The following is a 21,239-nucleotide window of genomic DNA, read 5'->3' on the forward strand; positions in this document are numbered from 1 at the left end:
GCTCTTGAACCTAGAAGCTCTGTGGATGTCTCACTGAAATATCACCCTTTCCATGGATTGGAGAAAGTGTAAAATGCTGGATTTAGGAATTCAACAGCTAGGGAAATTCCCTAGTGGGAAGTCTTAAACAATAATACTTCATTATTTTATGAGATAAATGTGAGTGTTTGGTCCACTATTGCACAGATAGGAATGGTTCAGAAGTTCTAATCTTGCCAGTATTTGGAAAATCTGGAAAATTATTTCATACTTCATTTGCCCCCGTTGTTCCGTGCTGGTGTTTGTGTGCCAGTGCCTGCAGAGATATATGCTAGACTTCAAGGGATTCTTTTATATTTCTAGGTGAAAGAAAAGAAGTGCAAAACTTATGACTGCAGATGTCATTTTTGTTTGACTAGTGCACAAGGGCACTTCAGATGTGTGTTTGTATTTTCACTTCCCAGGGGAGACCTGCTTTACCAACATCGACGAGTGCGAGTCCCAGCCCTGCCAGAACGGGGGGCTCTGCCAGGACCTGGTGAATGGCTTCCTCTGTCAGTGCCTACCTGGTTATTCAGGTAACCCTGGGGAAGGGCTGGCTGCAATCAGATCCTTCTGGCTGGCTAATGCTGAGCTGCTGCACTGCTGCCTGGCTGCAGGATTCCAGGATGAGAGGGCTGGATTGAGGGTGTGTGCAGCAAGGATGTCTGCAGTTCAGGGCTCAAATGCCACGGGAAAGCTGTGTGAGTGTGGGCAAGATAGGCCATGAGCTAGATTTGGAGACATAAGATCAACTGCATAGAGTCTAAGATCAGAGTATCCAGGTCATCTTTAACCTGGAGTGAAAGTTACCTGGGAGAGCTGTGGGGTTTTCTATACATGTAGAAAGTATATAGAAAACCAGCCTTTCAATAAAAGAAGGGATGTTTAACATTCTAGCTGTCACAAATTGTACTGGCTGTAACAGATTGGCTCACCAGCACATAAGCATCTGTGAAACATCTCCATTCACTAACACCCTGGGATGATAAGAGCCAGCCATTTTTGGCTGAAAGCAGTGATCTGCTATGTTAGGAGGTCAAAAGGTCTTTGTGATGTGAGCAAAGGAAGCCTTCTCTGTTTACAAGGGAATGAGGAGTCTGGATTCTTCCCCAAATGCCCTGCCTGACCCTAAGGGTTCAGTTTGCTGGTTAAGAATCTGGGAGATGGTGAACATCAGCCCTGCTGAGAAGGTCCTCTGCTAACTGGTACTATACCTCATCTTTCTTTAAAATATTAATTCTCAGTCTTCTTTGTCTTTAAAATCCACGTGTGTTTGGCAATTTAACACCAGAGTAGTTTATAAGAAAGGTGATCCCAGCACAATCCTGGATTTCTGGATTTGAGATGAGGGTAACTTCTCCACAGTGTTACCAGGCTGCCATCTCGTGGGAAAAAGAAACACTTGAAGCCAGAAAAAAACCCTGTCCTTTAACTTGCAACAGCAGGTAACAACATTCCAGAGACTCTCCCAGGCCTTTATGGCATGGGAAAATTTTCTGTTTTCCTTCTGTGGTTGCAGTGGTTGAGCTCGTTGATTTAATTCTGCCCAGCTCTTTCCTGGGAAGATCTATCACTTTCATTCCCAGAATGTAAAATCAGCTTCTAGTTAACACCTTCTGTAACTGGGGTGAATTATTTGTGGGATTTTCTGGCCTACCTCATTTGCTAATTTAGGCCAGATCAAGAAAAATTTGCTTTTGTAGATGACGCCTTTGAAAATCAGTTTTTTTCTAAGCTCGTTATCGCTGCTTTCTCGGGCAGTCACAATGTTGTACTCTGAGCTGAGATCTTGTCCAAAGAGATGGTTTAAAGTTTATCCTTCTTGTCAGAATTCCCACTCACATCTGTGCCCTGCTCTCTTTTCCTCCTGCAGTGCCCCAGCACCCTCACAGAGCTCAGAATTTCATTGTGCTTTGCCAAGCTGCAGATCTGTTTAATCCTTTCCAGTTCTCAGCGTGCTCATGGGCAGAAAAGCTGACAGAAACACAGGCTGATGGGCAAAGGAGTGCTAGAGTTCATTCTGTTGCATAAATTTGGGTTCATTAGCACTTGAAGAGGATTAGAAGCAGGTTGCTCTTCTGGATATTGCTTTTGGTAAAGACCTTTGTCTCAGCTGAGGTAGTTCTGACACATTAACACAGCGAAAGGCTGGGAGCAGTCTGTGAGATCAGTGAGTGCGTGTGGAGGAGTGAAGCTGACAGGGAAATAATAGCAATTAATCTCCCCTCCTTTGTCAATTAATCCCAGTACAGTCATGCTGGGTAAACAGCTTATTACTTCATATTAGGATCACAGAACAACTTTGTGAAGCTTCCCATAATGTTTCTCTTCAAAACACATTTCTGTGGCTTAGATCTGCCATGAACTTGGGTTTAAGCTGCCTCTGCTGATTAAAGTGAACTTGCTACTCTGATGAAGAATGCTTTCTTGGGGTGGCAGGGGTTCCTTCTGTGTGTTTGCTTCTTCAGTCTGAGGAATCTGGGGAGTGTTGGGATAACAATGCAAGTCAGGAGAAATTCTTTCTTTGCAAATTAACTGCCTCAGTGCTGTCTCAGTGTAGTGTGGGCAGATGAACCTTCTCTCTGAAATGTAGCTGTTGCAAAAGTGGTGTTTCATTCCTGAGAGAGCAATGTAACAGGTCCTGAAGAATCTGTTCAGCACATGGTTTGTGCTTTAGCAGAGCATATAGGTACCTGAGAGGATACATGAACTATGAATCAAAAGATTGCATGGGTACTAAATGAAGTGCAAAGGAGAGGGAATCTTGCATGCTCTTGGAAATTATGTCAGCTCTGGTCAAGAGACAAAGCATATTAGGAAAAGCATATTTTTAGGTGGGGAAAGAAATCAAACAAAATTAATTCTTCATTTATTTATTTTTTCAGAACTGCTTTCAGTCCATGAGGTATTTATTAGGCAATAGGTTAGGCCAGGACAAGAAAAAGACAGGTACCTCCATTTGACATGGCCACTGATTTTTTACCTGCAAAAATGAAGTTTGGATCATTCATTCTTTAAAAACTTTGAAATGGCCTGAGTGCTCCCACTCAGCTGAAGCTGTGCTCAGGCAGGAGAGGCCGTGTCCTGCAGCAGGCCCTGCCATGCAGACACCCAGCCCGGGGCACCACACCTTGTGATCATGGGAACATTCTGAGCTTTTCTGCACATGGCTGAGGAACACTCCTGCTTTCATGAAAAATCAGAAGGTGATGTGGTGTGAATGTGTCCCAGTATAATTGGAGGGTTTATTGACCATCTCACTTTGTTCAGCCCTAACGTCTTTGTCTCCTTAAAGAAGTAGAAACCTTCTGTGCAGCAGCTATAAATGGTGACTCTGTGAGGGTGCCAGCCCAGATCAAATGGGCTTGAATTCCTGGGTCATGGGTCAGGAAATAAATGGGAGATGCTTCTTCCTTCTAACCACCTTTGGCTAGATTTAATTTTTTTTGTGCAGGTATTTCTTAAGTCAGATTTGTTTTAGAGATGGAGCCTCTAGAGCAAGGGCAGCTAAAAGGTTAAGATAGTAAAGAGATTAGAGGCCTGTTCCACCTTCAACCAAATCCCTTTTGGTAAATATAGCTGAAGGGAGCTAGGCAGCACTTGGTGAGGCTCCCCCCCTTCCCTTCCCTTCCGCTCCACGTTTCTTCTCCCTGCTGATCACAGCTCCATGTTAATCAGACCTTTTGACTTCCCTGTCATCTGATCAGAAGGCTGTGAGTGCTGCAGTCCAGAGCCTGCTTGTGCCTGGTGCCAGGTGAGAGCAGAATCTGTGCTGGGTGCATTGGGGTGTGATGGATTTCCAGGCAGTAGTGTCCAGGTAGACTCTGTGTGTGTATGTGGAGATAAATATGTGGGTGCATAAACCAAAATAGACATCTTTTTGAAGACATTGAATGTTCTGCAGTCTTAAAAGTTGTTACACTTTATTGTTGCAGTAGTGGCTGAATGTGCACAACTGCCTGTTTGTTTTCTCCTGAACAATAACAGAAGGGTCAGAGTAGCTAACAGAGATAATGTTTGAAATCTGTGCTGGGATAGGTCTGTGTGTGCACAGGTCTGTGGCCATCTGAGAGGTTTTGACTCCAAGTAAACACCATATCCCTCCCACTTCAAGTATCTGTAAAAGTGACTGGCATGTTTGGATTGAGTAATATTACAAAAGTGAAATAGCTAGAGGAGTTGTTGGAATGCTTTTTTAATATCTTAGTGATACTGCTAATGGAGATTCCAGACACTGACATGTGGGAGGTTTTGTTTGCTTGGACCTGACATTGGTACAAACAGAGACTCCCAGGTTTGGGGAAAAGCTCCTAGATAACATTTCTTCACAGAATAAGAAACTTCTCTGGGTCCTTACAACACAAAAATACAACTCTGCCTCCAGAAATTTTATGATATGAAAGTAACTATATTAAAAAACAAAACAAAAACAAACCCCAGAACCATAGAGGAAAAGGGAGACTGCAACAGCTAATTAAATGAGGTGGCTAATGAGGAAAGAGAGTTTAGATTGTGCGCTGCCACGTACATTCAGCATAATGCAGGGAATTTCCTTCCATCCAGTTTGACTTCAGAGAAACAGATCACAGTCATTAAAACCTGAGATTTTCCTTAGTGAATACAGCAGAGTGGAAGTGTCTGTGCTCACAGATCCCTGGAACAGGGCACAGGGAGGAGGAAAACTGCCTGATGGACCCTGATTCCCTCAGTAGTGAATGTGCAGCAGGGCCCAGGTTCACCCTGCATTTGGAACTCCCCTTGTTCCTATGGTTTAGATATTGCACAATGGTGGAAACGCAGCTTTTTGGCTTAGCCTATAGAAAGACATTTTGGCCTTATCACGGAATTTGGCAGATTCACCTGGAACTCAGCAAGGGCAGGAGATTGTCTCTTGGCTTTGCCCTGCTGAGCGAGGCTGTGGGCACCGCCGGGCCCCGCGGGAGGCACGGAGCAGGAATATGCTGGGAGCACACATTCCTGGTGTCAGCACGGACAGGGGCCAGCTGGGAGGGTCAGAGCCAGGCTGGATTAGACCTGGCGCAGGGCAGGGCTCTGCTCCCCCGGCTCTTTCGCTCCAATCCCTTCTCGTGTGACCGGCACCAGCGAGCGCCTGCACGCACTGCCCTGTCAGCCCAGCCTTTTTGTCATCCCTCCCCCCCTTCACCCCCATTTTTTTTCCCTTTACTGTCACCAATGTCCACAAGGAGTCGGCCATGAAATCTGTGCTGATTGGCGTGATCCTGAGGGGAATTTTTCTGCTAGCAGGTAATGAGATGTGTACAGTGCTTGCAGCGGGTCCTGCCTGTGTGCGTGCCTGCCCAGGGCAGGGGGCTGGGTGTGTGATGAGTGATGGCTGGAGACATGAGGAGGAACCAGAATTGATTAGAAAGGAAGAATGTTTTTATTTTGAAGAGACCTAAAGTTTTGTTTTGGAAACTTTAAGGCAAGTAAGGAATTTCCTTGCTGCACGGCTCTGGCTGAGAGCTGCACAGCCGCTGTGCTCTGCCCTGTGGTGCAGTGGCAGAGCCGGGTGTTCCGAGGCTCCGTGCCCAGGTGAGCTCAGGAGACACACAGGAGCATCCCAGCTACTTCTGGAAAGCGTTAGTTTTGCTTTTTACTGATGTTTTTGCAGTTTTCATTTTTCTTTTATTGATTGAAAGCTGCCTTAGTGAGAAATAGGTGTTGTGGTTGTAACTCAGGACAAACCCTTCGGTGGTCAGTGCCTTCCCCAGCTCCCTCGCCCCGAGCAGCAGCGCGGTGGGAGAGCAGCAGAGCAGGGGTTGCCATGGAAATGGCAGTAATTGTGCAAATATAATTGTGTCGGGGTCCGTTTGTTGCGGCTAATTCTCTGCCTACCCCCTCTCCCTCCCCTCCTTTTTCCTTTTGATAATCATAATACAAACCCTAATTAGGATGCAGCAGGGAAAGGTCGTTAGGAATTCAGCTGCCTCATGGAAAGGGCAGGGCGGTGCTGGCCGGGCAGCCCTGCTGAACTCCCGTGTTTCAAGGAACAGACCTTGTCCTTCAAGGTTTTTGATATCTGACAGCTAAATTAGAATATTTCACTTCATTTGTGCTTATTCTTTTAACATTTTATCTGTTGAAGTATATGATTCTTACACTGTATATATAATCTTTGCTTATTAATAGCAGCCAGTAAATCGTTCCATCCATTCAGGCAGTGGTAAGCTGTGTGGATTTAATCACACTCTCATCTACAAACCAGAACTGTTCCCACCACAGCAGTAACACTCCCAACGTTGGGAAGGATTTGTATTTGAATATTTGAATATGCTGGAGGCTGTGAAAGCTCAGCCACTTCTGAGTTTCTGACCCAGCCCTTGTGGGTTGGTGGCTTGGGACTGTTACCTCAGACACTGCTGAATTAAGGAATGTTTGAAATCCTTGACTCCAGATAGCAGCCTTTTAGATACCACTCATCTGATTTTCAGATAACAAGTTCCACTGCTTTGCTATTGTTAGTCCTTAACTAGATAAGGAACTCATTAAACCTTTGAAAGTCTCCTAATGGTGTAATGAATCAGATTGGTTGCTTCTACTATTGTTGGCTCAAATAAAAGTAAACATTTCAGCTATGAAATTTAGAAGGAACAGAGGAGACTACTACTTGTTTACAAGGAGAATAACTTGGTTTTGTTACTTGTTTTTGTCAAACAGAGTCATGCCCCCAATTTATTTTTTTTTTAATAAACCTGAAAAAGGATGCCTATGCTGCTCTTAGAAAAACCAATTTATGTTGAACAACTTCTTAATATCTACTTCCCAGTGGGTCTGCAAAGACACAACTGTCCATGTCTTGGAGAAGATTGGAACAATGGATATCCAGGAAATGATCTGTACTTTTGGAAACTGTAGTGATGTAGCTCCAGATAACTGCTTAGTAAGTCTTCCAGGAAAAGAAGTGTCATTAGCCAGATTTTTAGAACTCTTGTGCAATCCCCTTTTCACCCATTTCAAACAAATAATTTAAGAAATCAAACTAGCTGCATTCCATGGGAAAGCCTGGTGTTAAATCTGCTACCAGCCTGGGGCTGTGCACCCACCCCGGGGATTCGTGTCCCACCTGGTGTGAGGCACTGGGGCAGGAACAGAGCACAGGTGCTCCTGCTGCTGTGCCAGAGCTGAGACCTGCTCAGGCTGGGAATGTGGAATGGGAAAATGGGCCTCTCACTGCCTCCCAGCCTTCTCAGAAATGCAAAAATTCATGGCATCTCTCCTTTTGTTATCCAAACCAGTGTTATCTTCCCCTCATTGCCTTGGTAAATATCAGCAGCTCTGATCGGAAACAGCAGCATCTGGGGGTTTGGGACTATGCCAAACTATACTATACCTGTCTTTCCTTATTCAACAGCCTCTCCCCTTAAATCTGCCTGCAGACTTGCCTCCTGCAGCTTGGAGAGCCCTCCAAGAAAACCCACTCCACACAGTTACACTTCTCTACTGATTTTTCCCAGTTGTGATGGAAATCTTCCCATCTTCTCCCAAACTGGGATTCTCCAGGCCCAGTGATGGCCCTTTTACTCTATTTATTCCAACACATTGCCTTCACAGCTTTGCGCTGCAATCTGAATTCCGTCCCTGCTGTTCCCTTGCTGAGCAAGCCCAGCAGTAAGAGCAAAAGGGCTGTGCTGAGGTTGTGAAGATACTGTTGCTTACAGAACAGCTCTGGCACATCTGGAAAGTGCAGAATTAGAGCCTTGCATTTCTCTTTCAGTGCTTCCCAGAGCTCTGTCCCTACACTGGCACAATTGGAAAGTTTGGAGCTGGAAGCTGGTGCTCATCTCTCTGCAGAGCTCGGGGGACAAGCCATCACTGCAAATATTCAAGAATCTGTATCTCTGCTAAGTTTTTATTTTTAATCACACATCAAGTCCAGCTTCAGTGCTCCTAATGCCCCATCTCCCCTCATCTCTCTGCCCCAGGCAGCTCTCTAATCTCTTTGACATGCACATTCTGTCTAGTGGCTTTTCTTTACAAATGTCCTTTGTGTTTTGATTCCCCTCCTTTGTGTCTGAATTCCTTCTTTTTCTTCCTGCTGCCCTCGTTGTGCTTGCTGGCTGGATCGGGTGTAATGCTATTAGATTGGGATAATCCATGCTTGGTTTATCTGTGGGACTGTCTCTGAAGATTAGTGAAAACCAATGTTATAGGCTAGATAAAATGAACTGGTTCAGGGCTCTCCTGTCAGCCTGGGGATGCTCAGGAAAATGACAGCAGATTTTCATTAGCCAGATTTGGTAATTTACTTGAGCCCCTTTGGGATCCGTGTGCCTCCAGGAGACAGAGCTGCAGTGCAGGACCTCACCCAGTTCATTTGTGCAGGACTGGGCAGAAATCAGCTTAGTACCAGCATGGCAGAGTGCCTGTGGAGCATGTTGTGTCTGTTGTTTGGTAATGAACTGAGTTTTGTGAGTTTTACATCTGGTGGGTCGTCTTGGAATTTGAATTTTTTTAACTGAGACTTTCCAGTAACTTCCCATTTTACTGCTGTCTGCAACACTGGTGCCTGGAGCATGCTCCAGTCAGAGCTGTAGACCTACCTGGCCTTTCAACATACCAAATCTATTAAGAAAAAAACATAAATTCCTTGTCTTTGCTGTTTTGGTCCTTCCATACCTTCTGCATATTGACTGCCTGTGAGGTTTGAGCTTGTGTCAGGACAGCAGTTGGTGGGGGAATTTGGGCTGACAGGCCAAAGCTCTATAACCAGCACCTGGGAGGACACAGAAGTTTGGGTTTCTTGCTCTTGCATGATGAGCAGGACCCTCTGAGTGAGTGTGGGGTTCCTTGCTGGCAGCTGCTCCCTGGAGAGAGCTGGGGAGGGCTGTGCCAGTCCCACGGTGAGACCCCATCTCTCAATCTCTTTCACAGGTGTGGAATGTGCTGTTAACATCAATGAGTGTGAGGAGGGGCCCTGCAAGAATGGAGCTGTCTGTGAGGATGGCATTGCTGACTATTCCTGCCATTGTGCCCCTGGCCAGGATGGCATCACGTGGGGAGGGAAGAACTGCTCTGTCCAGCTCACCGGGTGCCAGACGCACGACTGCCAAAACGAGGCCTTGTGCATCCCAACCTACCAAGCTGAGAGCCACGGCCACCTGTGCCAGTGCCAGCCTGGTTTCTATGATGCCACCTGCTCGACTCCAACAACGTTTTCCTTTGCTTCCAGAGGGTATCTCCTCATTGAGCTGGAGAACAGTGAGAGCAGGAGGGGTGCAGGAGCAGCCAGCGTCTCCCTCCGCTTCCGAACCACTTTGCCCAGTGCTGTCCTTTTTTACCGAGGCCGTGAAGCCGAGTACTTGTTCCTGGAGCTCCTGGATGGCATCCTGCGTGCAGAGCTGAGGAGGGAGGATGTTGGGTACCCGCTGCTCCTCAAGGGGCTGAGAGTGGACGATGGACAGTGGCATAAAGTGGAAGTTGTTGTGCACAGCACGGTGCAGCTGAAGCTCTGGCATGGCTCTTGTGAGGCTGGGCTCTGCGTGCAGAGCTCTCCTGTCCCACCAGGTGCTGCTTTGATCCCTCCAGCCTTCCTGAATCTGTTTATTGGAGGTGCTGAGGATCCAATGGCCAACAACACACGGAGCCAGCAAGGCTTTGTGGGCTGCCTGGAGGACTTGCAGGTGGATGCTGAGGCCGTGCTGCCGGCAGATCTGCCGCTGGGGGAGTCGTCCCCAGTGAAGCTGGGCTGTGACCGCACAGAGTGGTGCCTCTCCCAGCCCTGCTTCCATGGAGGGCTCTGTGTGGACCTTTGGGCCACCTTCAGGTGTGACTGTGCCAGGCCCTATGGAGGCCCAGCTTGCTCCTATGGTAAGTGCCATGGGATTGACACCTGCCAGCTCCACAGGTACTGGAGCAGCTTGGATGTTAGCTCTAGAAACAGGACTTTTGATTTGACCGGGGCAAAAAATAAAGCAAAAGCCACTGTGAATAAAATTCTCATTGATCCCTTTCCTGTTGTTTGCTCCTGCAGGAATGACTGTCAGTTATGTGGTACAGGTTATTCCTGTAGAGCCAGAGGCTCTGACTTCACCTTTTTAGGAGATCTGTGTGAATGCAGGGGAGCAAGGAAGTTGTTTTATTGTGAAAAGTTGTTCTTGAGCTTCAGAGCTGAGGATAAATAAGAATGTATTGCTTTATGGATAAACTACAGAATGTTATAGGAAGCTCTTTGACAATTTTGAGTTAAAATCATTTCTATTTGCATTTTTTGCTGCTGCAAGGCTTGTGTTAGTATTGGGGTTTCTTTCAACCCTTCTGAGCCCTAAATATGGCATGTACTGCTGTTACCAAATTTACAAATTTTAAAAGCAACTCTGTATCTCGAAAGTCCTTGAGTAAATCTGCTGGATTGGCAAGAGCTCTGCTAGACTTTTATTGCCCTCTCATGTTACTTGGATGCTGGAATTTGTGCCCTCCAGAGGAAGCAAGGATACATTCACCTACTTCTTAGTGTCACAGACCTGTGGGGAGGAGCACAGTTACCCTGGCACATGTGGAAAACATTGAGAAGAAACATTTGCCCCATTCCTAAGGAGCTGCATCCTCATGCCAGCTGCATTCCCTTTATCTCTGAGCTGAAGGCTGTTTCTTTTCTCTTCCAGAGCACCCAGCAGCAACATTTGGCCTAGAGAATTCCACCAGCTTTGCCTCTTTCAGCCTTTCTGACAGCCTCGGTGCAGACTTCAACCTCTCCTTTTTCCTGCGGAGCCGGAAGCCCGATGGTTTGTTACTGCAGGTCTGCAATGGGACAGGCCCCTGCCTCACCCTGTACCTGAGGGATGGCCAGCTGAACATAGAGACATCACCTACGGACACTGTGACCTTTCCAGGGAATCTGGTTGATAGCAGAAGACACTTGGTAGCCCTGTCTTTCCAGGGAGGCTCTGTTGGTGCTCTGCAGTCAGACACATTTGTGGAGCTGGGCCAGCTGCCAGCACAAGCCCTGGGAGCTGGCTCTGAGGTGTTTATTGGGGGACACCCCAACCCTGACAGCGCTGAGCTGTGGGGGGGCTATTTCAAGGGCTGTTTGCAGGACATGCAACTCAACAGCCACCAGGTACAGTTTTTCCAGGTGGAGAATGACAGTTTGCCAGAGGAACTCAATAGGACTCAAACTGGAAATCTTGTGAATGGCTGCATCTCTGATGACACCTGCAAGGTATGTGCTGTGTCTTGTCTCTGTGTGTGCAGGGGTCACTGCTCTTACACAAAGGTCTGGCTGTTGCTGATACCAGAAAGAGAAGGTTTTTTTATGTATTGAAGAACACATGCTTCTCTGTGCTCTTACCTCACTCAATATGCTACATATAATTTAAATACTGAGTTTTCTTAAGCTCCCCTGTAGTTTTTGTGGTTTTAGAACTTGGGCAGTGGCTTTTGTGCTGCCCATCTCCACTTTGCTGAGCCCACACAGGTTCCAGACTCCCCTCCCTAACCTGTAACCCTGCCAGCCCTTCCCTTCATCCTGTTCGAACTGTGCAACAGCCTCTTCCCCAGGAATCTGCCACTTCAACAACAGAAGCTGAAGGAGCTGTCTCCATGTGCCCTTGGATCAGAGCCTGGCTCTCTGTGCCATACCCGGTGATGGGGAGGCCATACCCCCTAATCTTGTCCTTGCTTATGGTGCTCTGAAGTATTGTCACACCTGTGGGGTGTTAGGGGTGTCCTGCTGACAGAACTTTGTGAGCTTCTTGGGAGCATCACACTTTGTTTCATCTGTTCCTCACCTGTGCTTTTGTGCCTTGCTCTTTGCCAAATCTCTGGAGTTCCTGTTGGTCAGTGCTGTGCACAGGAGGGAGCAGGGGCTCAGGAATCTCTTGTTCAGAGAGCCTTGGGCTTTCCTTACTGCTCTTGAGTCACTCTTGAAAAACAAATAAACAATGATTAAACAAATCATTTCCTTCCTCTCTTGATTCAAATGTGGCTTGTGCTCAGATTCATTGTCACAGTTCTACCAAACTCTCTTAGACCTCAAGGTGAATTACTCTGTCCCTAAATTCCCCTGTTTTGTTTTTCAGTCTGAGCCATGTCAGAATGGTGGCAGATGCATTGTCACTTGGAATGATTTCCATTGCAGCTGTCCAGCAAATTTCACTGGGAAATTTTGTGAAGAGAAAGTCTGGTGTGAAAGTGACCCATGTCCTGAAGCCACCACCTGCATAGATGTTGTGGCAGGATATGTGTGTAAGTTCTGTTTTCCTGCTTGTGTATTGGGAAAATCCCCCCAGTCCTTGTCTATTCCAGGGATATTTCCAGTTTGTGCTGTTGACAGCAATGCAAACACATGCTGCAAGGACACGGAGTGGTGCAAGGTACACACTGCTGCAGGCAGCATGGGCTCTGTGGGCTTGCCCCAGGTGTGACAGAGCACAGCTGAGCAGTAAAAATTGCTGCCTAAGAGCTGGATATTATTACAGGAGGTGCACTTGTAAACAGGAAGAGCTTTAAGGCTGCCAGCAGCTCGCCTGTAATCCTGCTCATGCTAAGCTTAGGGGTTCTTAGGGAGAGAACCTGCCAGGGGTGTGCCATTGGACTGGCTCAAACCGGGCACCAACTGTCTTTGAAATCCCTCATGCTCTCCCCCTTTATTTATAGGTCTGGCTAATGCAACATTTAATGGTCATGCTGCCATAGAATTTACCGCCAACACATCTGTGACCAGAACTCTGAGCAGCCTCCATGTGGACTTCAGAACCAGAGATGAAGATGCCGTTTTGCTTCAGGCTGTGGAAGAGGTGGATTCCCTCCAGGTAGCCATTAAGAATTCCTCCCTGCTTGTTGACATCAGGAGTGGGAACAGCATCGAGGGTGTCAGCTTCCTGAGCCCGCAGCCCGTGGCGGATGGGGCCTGGCACAGTGTCTCCGTGTCCATGGAGGAGCCGGCCGCGCTCTCTTCCCGGTGGCTGCTCCGCTTGGACGGCTCAGCGAACGCGACTCTGCAGGGAAGCGCCGGCAACTTGGACTTCCTCAAGAAAGACGCGTTGGTCGTTTTGGCCGAGAATTTCACCGGCTGCCTGGGCCGGGTGCAGATTGGGGGGATCTTCCTGCCCCTCCCGGCCCACCGGCCGTACCCTCAGCCCGAGCAGTTCCAGCGGGCCGGCCCGGGCAGCGTCCGGCTGGGCTGCTCCGGGGCCGACGTGTGCGCCTCCGGCCCGTGCCTCAACGCCGGCACCTGCGAGGATCTGTTCAACTCCTTCCGCTGCGGCTGCAGCGCGGGCTGGGCGGGACAGCGCTGTGAGGACAACATTGACGACTGCCAGCCCAGCCCCTGTGTCCACGGGGACTGCGTGGATGCCGTGGCAGACTTCCAGTGCGAGTGCTTCCGGGGCTTCATCGGGAAGAGGTGCGACATCAACGTGGACGACTGCGTGCGGCACCAGTGCCTGAATGGAGCCACCTGTGTCGACGGCGTCTACGGATACTCCTGCAAATGCCCCCCTCAGTACTCCGGACCTCGCTGCGAGTAAGTGCTGGGCCTGCCTTGCTACAGGAGGCACAGGAGCCTCCAGATAAATGGGACTTTTACTTTGGGAACATTTTTCATTGCAAGCATCTTGTAGGTAAAGAACCTAAATTCTGCTGTGACAGGGAGGCACTGGGGGCTGAGGGCTGTGAAGTGCAGCAGCGTCCTACTGGAAGCTCTGAAGGTGCTGGCTGGGTCCACTCACTGCCAGGGGCTCAGCCTTGTACAGGAGAAGGGTCCTTCCTTTTGATGTGGGTTATCTCATTTCAGAGCTGTTTGAAGGGCACATACTATGGCCTTTTGTCATTTGCCTCTAGCACTCCTCAAGATGTCCATCCTTCTCTGTGACTTGATTCCCCGATGCCATATTCCTATGTGATTTAAACAAAACATCTTGTGCCAGTTCAAATGGAACATGGATTTAAACACTGACATGGTCAGTTATCTCATCTATGCAGGATGATTTTCCTGTTGTTCCTGCTGCATTCTGGTGCAGACTGTCACCTGGTACTGGCATTATCCTTCCTGGGGCCTGGTTGTACCATTCCAGCACTGTCCTGTCCCTGCCTATATTTTCATTAGCAAGAACAGGCCTGTCTGAGAAAAGTCTGAGTAGTGACAGAGCTCCTGTCTGTTCCCTGGGCATGATCCAAGGAATACTCTTGATTTCTGAGATGATTCCCTTTTTCACTTGTGTCAAACTCCCTCCTATGACTCCTTCCAATGACTGTGTTTATGACCCTTGCCAGCCCCAGACCACTCTGCCCTTCCCCAAAACCTGAGTGCTCTAAAGGCTGTCCATTGCTGTCCCCAGGTGGCCGTTCCCCCCTCAGCAGTGTGGCAAGAACTTCACCTGCCTGAACGGTGGTCGGTGCATCACGGAGAGCTGGGGAGCCAACTGCTCCTGCAGACCCGGCTTCACTGGGAGGAAGTAAGTGCTGCTTTGGGTTCCAGTGCTCCAGTCCTGATCTCAGTGGTGGCACAGCAGGGCCACTGCTTCACCCTCCTCCATGTCCTTGTGCCAGGCAGCTGCTCCTAATGGGAACACGAGCTGTTGCTTGGAGCAGAGGGAGGCTTCAGATCATCCAGCTGCCAACACCAGTTTTTTGCAGTGAGAACTGCTTCCAAGTCTTTTCAAGCACACTACCTGTGCTGGCTTCAGTCCCATAGAAATCACAACAAGAGGGTTGGTGTGAACAGGGGAGAATTTCATGTTGCTTGACTCTGGGGAAAGTACCTGGAGAAGCTGCAATGGGTGCTTTTCAAACAAAAGAGGGGTTTTTTTGATTGGATGATCTTGTGTTCTATGAGACAAGAATATATATGACAATTCCAACACACTCTTCCTTTCCAGCTGTCAAATCAACATAAACGAGTGTGACCCGAACCCGTGCCAGAACGGGGGCACGTGCCAGGACTCTGAGAACAGATACGAGTGCGTGTGCAGCGCCAGCTACACCGGCGAGCGCTGCGACATCAACGTAAGCACTGCCCTGCCCGTCCCTCTGCTCTCACCAGGGGCCTCTGGGCTCTGCTGGGGCTCTTCCTGCTCCTGTCCTGCCTAAAGCACACCTGGGCAATCCTAAATGGTTTTCTCTCTGCAGTGCTGCTGCTTATTGATCTCCAGCATATAAACAACTGCAGGAAATGCTCCTCAGTATCTGCATGTGCTGCCATATGGCTTTTGGGGCTGTCTCTGCACACTTCCATAGATTTCACAACTCTTTAGACAGTAATCCAACTCCTGCATTTGACCCAGGTTCCTGGAGAGTGGAATTTGGTGTTTTATCTTGGATAAGAGTTACTAAACACCTTCCCTCTCTAAAGATCATCTGAGTAGAAATGGATGTTTGGAGAAGGGAGGTTGGATAGTGTGGTTGGCCAGTGTGGTTCAGGTGTGTGTAAAACAGCTGAGTCCTGTCCCTGAGCTGCCGCCACCACGGCCCAGCTGAGCTGTCCCCGTGTGCATAATCCAAGTGTTTGGGGTGGGGCTGGGATCCTTCCTGGGGGGAGATGGGATCCATCCCCTGCTTTCTCTGGGAAGCCGTTGCATGGACAGGCAGCTTGTTGGGTAACCTGGGAATGTACTAACCCATCCTGCATGGAAAGGGCTGTGTGCCAGGCGGGGTTTGCTGCTGTTGCTGTTACCCAGGGCTCTAATGCACGTGCCAAGGTCACCCTGACATTTCCAGATTGCATGCACATACTCCTTCAGGCATCTCTATCTCCTCTGCCCCAGGACACTTCTTGTGGATTCCCTGTATTCATTTTCATCACCCTCCCCTTGCTTTTCTTCACTCTTTCCTTTCCCTCCTGCGCAGCCGGGCCCTTGGTGGGGCAGGGAGGTGCTGGGGATGGTGCTCGGTGCCACCAGGGACAGCTGGAGCTCAGCTGAACTCCCTTTGCTCTCTCCTCCCGCAGCAGCAGCTCCAGGGGCTGCCCTGCTGGGCCCTTGTGGTGCTGGACTAACCTGCACGGTCTGGAACTAACCCCGCACGGCGCTCGGGCCTGGACGGGCTCAGGGAATGCACCTGGACTTCAGGTGTTTGAAAAGGGCAGAAGGACTTCCAGATCCCCTGGAAATGTTCTTTCTTTGCTCTGTGACATGAGCAAAGACTGAATGGCATCCAAAAACTGTAAATAATCCAGCCTGAATTATTTTGGCTTTAGCTGTAAGGTGGCTGATATCATTGTTAGCAATAAGAAGTATTTTAAAGCTTATTGTAATTTTAAAGCTTTGTTTCATGACAAAAGTTCTACAGTTGTTTAAGTTATGTTGTTGTCTTCCATTCCATCCTTGAGTCCACCAGAATCTAGGGAATTCTCATTTCCCTTCTCAGTACTTGGGCTTTTTATCATCTCCATCTCCCATGCATGTCCTGACCTCTTCAACATCTTCCCCTTCCTGCTGCAAGTTCTGCAATTCTGTTTCACAGTTTAACAGCTTAATCAATTCTCTGCTTCACCATTATAGGGATCATTGAACTTTTTTTTAGTATCATTCCCCTGCTTGGGGAAATTCTTTGGGGTTACTGAAAATTCACATTACTCTGCATTAACTTTAAAGTTGGTGGTTTTTTATATTTTTATTTATTTATTTTTTACAACATTGGTCAACATTGGTGCAACTTTGCCAGTGCCACCTGTGTAATTTGCGTCTGATATTGGTAAGAAGGCACCTTTAAAGACTCCCACTGTAGATGCTGAGTAAACTGGCATTTACATCTTAAGAGGCTGCCTTGCTGTGAAAAAGTGCTTTTTTTTTGTTTTTCTAAAAACTTTTTTCCCTCTAATCTGACCATTTAGGTCAGTTATTGCAATTACTGTAACCACTGGAGTTTCATTGTTTCTCCGTTAATTTCTTTTACAGAAAGGGACTCCAGGTGCTCTCTTCCCCTCCCCACTAATTGAAGTAGCTGTCCCTGTAGCCTGTGGCTCTGTGCTGCTCCTCAGTATTGGTCTCATATTCATGGTTCTCACGGCAAGGAAGAGGCGCCAGTCCGAGGGGACCTACAGCCCGAGCCAGCAGGAGGTGGCAGGAGCTCGGCTGGAGATGGACAGTGTCCTAAAGGTGCCACCCGAAGAGCGCCTGATCTAGGCCCTGCCGTGCCCAGGACCTGCACCTGCAGGACCTTGGGCTCTCCCAGCCCCGGCAGCGGCAGATCCACCCCATCCCAGTTCCCCTAAGGCCTGGGCACGAAGACAAGGACGTCCGGCATGGGCAGCGGTGCCGAGAGCGCCGCCCCAGCCGGGCCCGGCGCTGCTGCGCTCCAGGGGCTCCAAGGGAGCCTCCGCCCTCCCTCCTGCCCTGCCCCGGACCGGCCAGCGCTCATCTCAGCAGCAGCTCAAGAGGCGCTGGCTCCAGTCCCCTCCCAGGCAGGAGAGGCACATTAATTCTGCTTTCCAAGGCAGGGTGACCCGAGGCACCTGTGCAGGCTCAGCTCCCCGAGTCCCGCTCAGGAGCTGGGGGAGGTCGTGGCTGGTTTGTATATTTTGCTCTGGTTCTGTCAACAGCTGAAAAACATTCAAACTCTCAGCTCAGGTGTGTGAGGTTTTCAGAGTCCTCAACAGCAACAGCAGCTGTGACCTCCCTGTGACAGCCCTGCGTTACAGGGAATTGTCAGGAATGATCAAAACCCTTGTAAAAATCAGTGTTGAATGGCGTGGTGCTGTTAGACATTCCCACGGGTACCGTGCAGGGAAGGGGCAGGCGGCACTCCGGGGCTTTGGGCAGTGCTGGAGCTGCCAGATGCTGAACTTTGGGTGTGCAGGGAGGGGAGAGGGGAGCAGGAAAAGGGTCCCCAGCCTCCTGGGCGTTCCTGGGCTCCGCGGGGCCGGGAGGGGCCAGGTGTGGGGAGCTCCTGCCCTGCTCGGTAACTCCCTGTTCTGCCGCAGCAGCGAGTGTGGGCGCACCTCAGCCACTCCTCCGTGGTGGGAGCAGTCGGGGCTGCGGGGGCTGCCCTGCTCCTCGCCGTGCTCGTAGCCACGGCGATTGCCATGAAGAGGAGGAGAGCGACTCAGGGAACCTACAGCCCGAGCCGGCAGGAGAAGGACGGGGCCCGAGTGGAGATGTGGAACGTGATCAAGATGCCCCCGACCGAGCGGCTGATCTGAGGCCGGGTCAGGCGCTGCCCGGGGGGCACTGCCCGCTGGCCCTGCCCCTGCAGCTCATCCACAAAGCGTTCCTACAAGCTGCCCGGGAGGAAAACCCCACTGTGGAGGACCAGGGGAGGAGGGGAGGGAGCAGTGGCCGTGGCACAGGGTGGACACGGACAGAAGATGGGGCTGTGTCATAGCCAGAGCCGGCTGGGCCCCTGCTCCTGCAGGCAACAGGAAAAACACCCTGAGGCAGGCCCGGCGAATGGGAATTAAACCACGGTATTCAGAAATAATGTGGATAATAAGGTTTTTTCAAGAAGACACGTGCCTGTGGCTCCTCTGCAAGGCTAAGCCAGGTGAGTGAGTGGTGGGAAATCCTTCCCAGAGCTGCTGCCGCCCTTCCAGCTGGGCCAGAGCCGGCATGGCCTCACTGGGCTGTGCTGGACGTGGCTGCTGGAGCTTTCCCTGAGACTAGCCCAAACCACAGGAATATTTTAAGTGCCTTTCTGATCCTGAGGTGCCAGTTCTAGTTTAACCTTTATGAAAAGAGGATGTTTCCATGTTGTTTGATCCAGCTCTGCCATTCCCCAAGCAGGGGCTTGGAGCTGACCCTTGTGAGAGCCAGGGGCTGAGCATCAGGTGGTACTTGCTGGGGTGAGGAGGGGAGAATGGAGAGTTCTAGAAGTGACCTCTGGATTGCCAGGTTTGGGCTTGTTGGTGCGGAAGAGTGGAATTTAGTTAACTAATCCTTTAACCCAAACCAGGGTTGGTGTAAGTGACACAGCATCTGCTTTCCACTGCACTAAAAAGAGGTTTGATTTTGTGGCTTCACTTCTGTGTTACTGTTTTAGCTGTGGAATGTGCTGTTTCCTCTTTAGCATAATGTGGCAGAGGCTGTGGAAGGAAATGCAGCACAGCAGGCCAGGTAAGGTCTAAAGCCATTAGTGTTTCAGGATAATCACTACAATTATCAATGAGGAATATTTTAGAACTCTGTCAGCTTTTTAATCTCCAAAATACTATTAAAAATCAGGGTGGGAACCTGCCTGCTGTAGCTCATTGCCACAGGAAAATGCTTTATTCTGGTCTGCTTTTGGATTTATTTTTTTTCTACTGTAGCTGTAAATGTTTCTGTAATTCCAAGCAAAGGGAGGGGCATGGAACTACTGCTCACATGTGTCCATTTAAGAACAGTGTGTGTAAGAACAGGTCTCTGCAGCAGGCAGCTGCTGACAGAAGAATGAAAATTTTAGAAAATAGAAAAAGACAAAGGAGTGGGAGACAGTATTTCAGATCACTTTCCCTCTGGTAGTGGAGAAGAGTGGAAGGTGTGATCGCAGCTGGCTGTGTGGGGGAGGCAGCTGGAGCTGGCAGTGCCAGAGAGGCCCTGGCTGCAGGTGGGAGCCCGTGGCTGCTTTCCTGTTCAGCAGCAGTGACTGCTGCCGCTGTTCTGGCACTGGTTTGCTGCTCTTGGGGAGCTCTGGCACACTTTGGGAACAGAGCCAGTGGCACTGCCCGGTGCCCTTGTGCCAGCAGGGCTTTCCTGTGGCTCTGCAGCAGAGCTGGGCCTGCCCCACGCTGGGGGATCCTGACAGGAGCAGGGCTGAGCACAGGCCTGGGGGCCCCTGTGCTGCCAGGCAAAGCCCCTGTGGTTTCCTGAAGCCCAGGGGGTACAAAAACCTCCTGGGGGCTCGGGGGGCTCTGCCACCTCCACCCCGGCACCCCAGGGCAGGTCCTGCTGCTGCTTTTTTGCTCCACTCCTCATTGGTGTTTACACTGAGGCTGCAGCAGGATCTGGAAGAGCCCCTGTTCCTCCAGCCCTGGGGTGCTGAACACCAGGCCATGTTCCCAGAGCTCCCCGAGCTCCTCCTGCACTTCCCTGGAAGGTCCAAATCCCTGGAGCCCCCGGCAGGTCCGGCCGTGCCCCGGCAGCAGCTCCTTGGGGCTGCGTTCCAAGCACCCAAAGCCAGTATTAGCAAAGGTGTTTAAAAACTCTGTCAGTGTCTTGAGCATTTCTGCAAAATAATTTATGGAAGGTGGTTGTTTTTGTTTTTTCAATAATGAACTGAACTTTCTTTTGATATTTAATTTTTGAATATATTTTTTCACAAAACTGGACTTGCTGTAGTTAATGATCATGATCCTGATCCTGATTTCTTTTTTAATTGTAAATTTTGTAATTTGTAAATAATTAGAATGTCCTTCAAAAGAAATTTACAATAAAATTTGGTTAAAAACAGACCTGGTTGTTGACTTGTGCATGTTTTTCCCCAAGAACACCTTGCTGTCTGGATGGCTGATCATGGTCTGTGCCACAGCCCCTGCACAGCTGCAAACCTCGAAGGCTCTTCACAGTTAAAGGATTCATTTTGTGATGATTTGTCACAGCCCAGAGCCCTGAGCACAAGCCAGGGTGCAGAGCTTTGCCCAGCAGCAGGACAGAGCTAAGGAAACACCTCTGCCCTCTGTTCACCTCACAGAATGTGGGAAAAAGGGACTCTGTGTCCAATGACTGCACTGTCCATGTGCAGTGAACTGAAGGCTCCACCCAGGGTGAACAAGATACAGAAGTGGTTTCACCTCCTGTGCAGCAGCAGATGCACCACAAACTTTGAAAAGGTTTTTCTTGTCTTGTTTGTTTTTAAAATAAACTTATTTCTTATGGCAGGAAGCAGCTGTAAATAAGCAGAGTGGTATCAAACATAGGGCAGGTACAAGAACAGGGACAAAGTCAAGTATAAAGTCACTGACGAGTAAGCCCAGGAACAGTTTTTATACTGGATTAATAAAAACATCCAATGCCTTCTAGTGCCAAACCAGAGCTGGCAAGCAAACTGTTGACACCTGGCACTATCAGGAGTGAATCATGTCAGGCATTCCTGAGTTTAAATAAGACAAAAAACATCCCTAAATGCTGTCCTAGGCATAGTTCAATTCCTACGTTACAATAAACCCCTAGAAAAGTCTCCTGCTTGCAAACCCTCTCCAGAAGTGAGGGAAGTCACAAATTCCTTGTCCTCCAGCATCTCAGAGGTGCTAAATAAAGTAGAGGGTGAATAAATGTGTGTTAATACTCCTCAGTGCCCCAAAACTGACTTAGCAAATGATATATAACATGGGCAAAGTAACCAGAGAT

The 21,239-nt window shown here is 49.2% G+C and overlaps 1 protein-coding gene across 50 annotated transcripts in view; it reads left to right on the top strand.

Moving 5' to 3' along the window:
- Positions 1-20,344, top strand: part of CRB2 (crumbs cell polarity complex component 2) — a 58,148-nt gene extending 37,804 nt beyond the window's left edge. For 18 of the 50 annotated variants that reach the window (XM_086858374.1, XM_086858380.1, XM_086858382.1 and 15 more), the window contains 8 exons: positions 444-557; positions 8,914-9,849; positions 10,644-11,200; positions 12,060-12,225; positions 12,637-13,504; positions 14,319-14,435; positions 14,859-14,985; positions 16,875-20,344. In XM_086858374.1, coding sequence (XP_086714500.1) covers positions 444-557; positions 8,914-9,849; positions 10,644-11,200; positions 12,060-12,225; positions 12,637-13,504; positions 14,319-14,435; positions 14,859-14,985; positions 16,875-17,102 — 3,113 coding nt within the window. In that variant the 3' untranslated portion in view covers positions 17,103-20,344. Of the gene's footprint in view, positions 1-443; positions 558-8,913; positions 9,850-10,643; positions 11,201-12,059; positions 12,226-12,636; positions 13,505-14,318; positions 14,436-14,858; positions 14,986-15,108; positions 15,165-15,925; positions 16,258-16,874 lie in introns of those variants that run through there. The other 32 variants (XM_086858402.1, XM_086858401.1, XM_086858396.1 and 29 more) reach the window with 4 other exon arrangements.
- Positions 20,345-21,239: the final 895 nt, after the last annotated feature.

Source organism: Cyanistes caeruleus, chromosome 20 (assembly GCF_971803275.1).
Source record: "Cyanistes caeruleus chromosome 20, bCyaCae1.hap1.1, whole genome shotgun sequence".
Lineage (NCBI taxonomy): Eukaryota > Metazoa > Chordata > Aves > Passeriformes > Paridae > Cyanistes > Cyanistes caeruleus.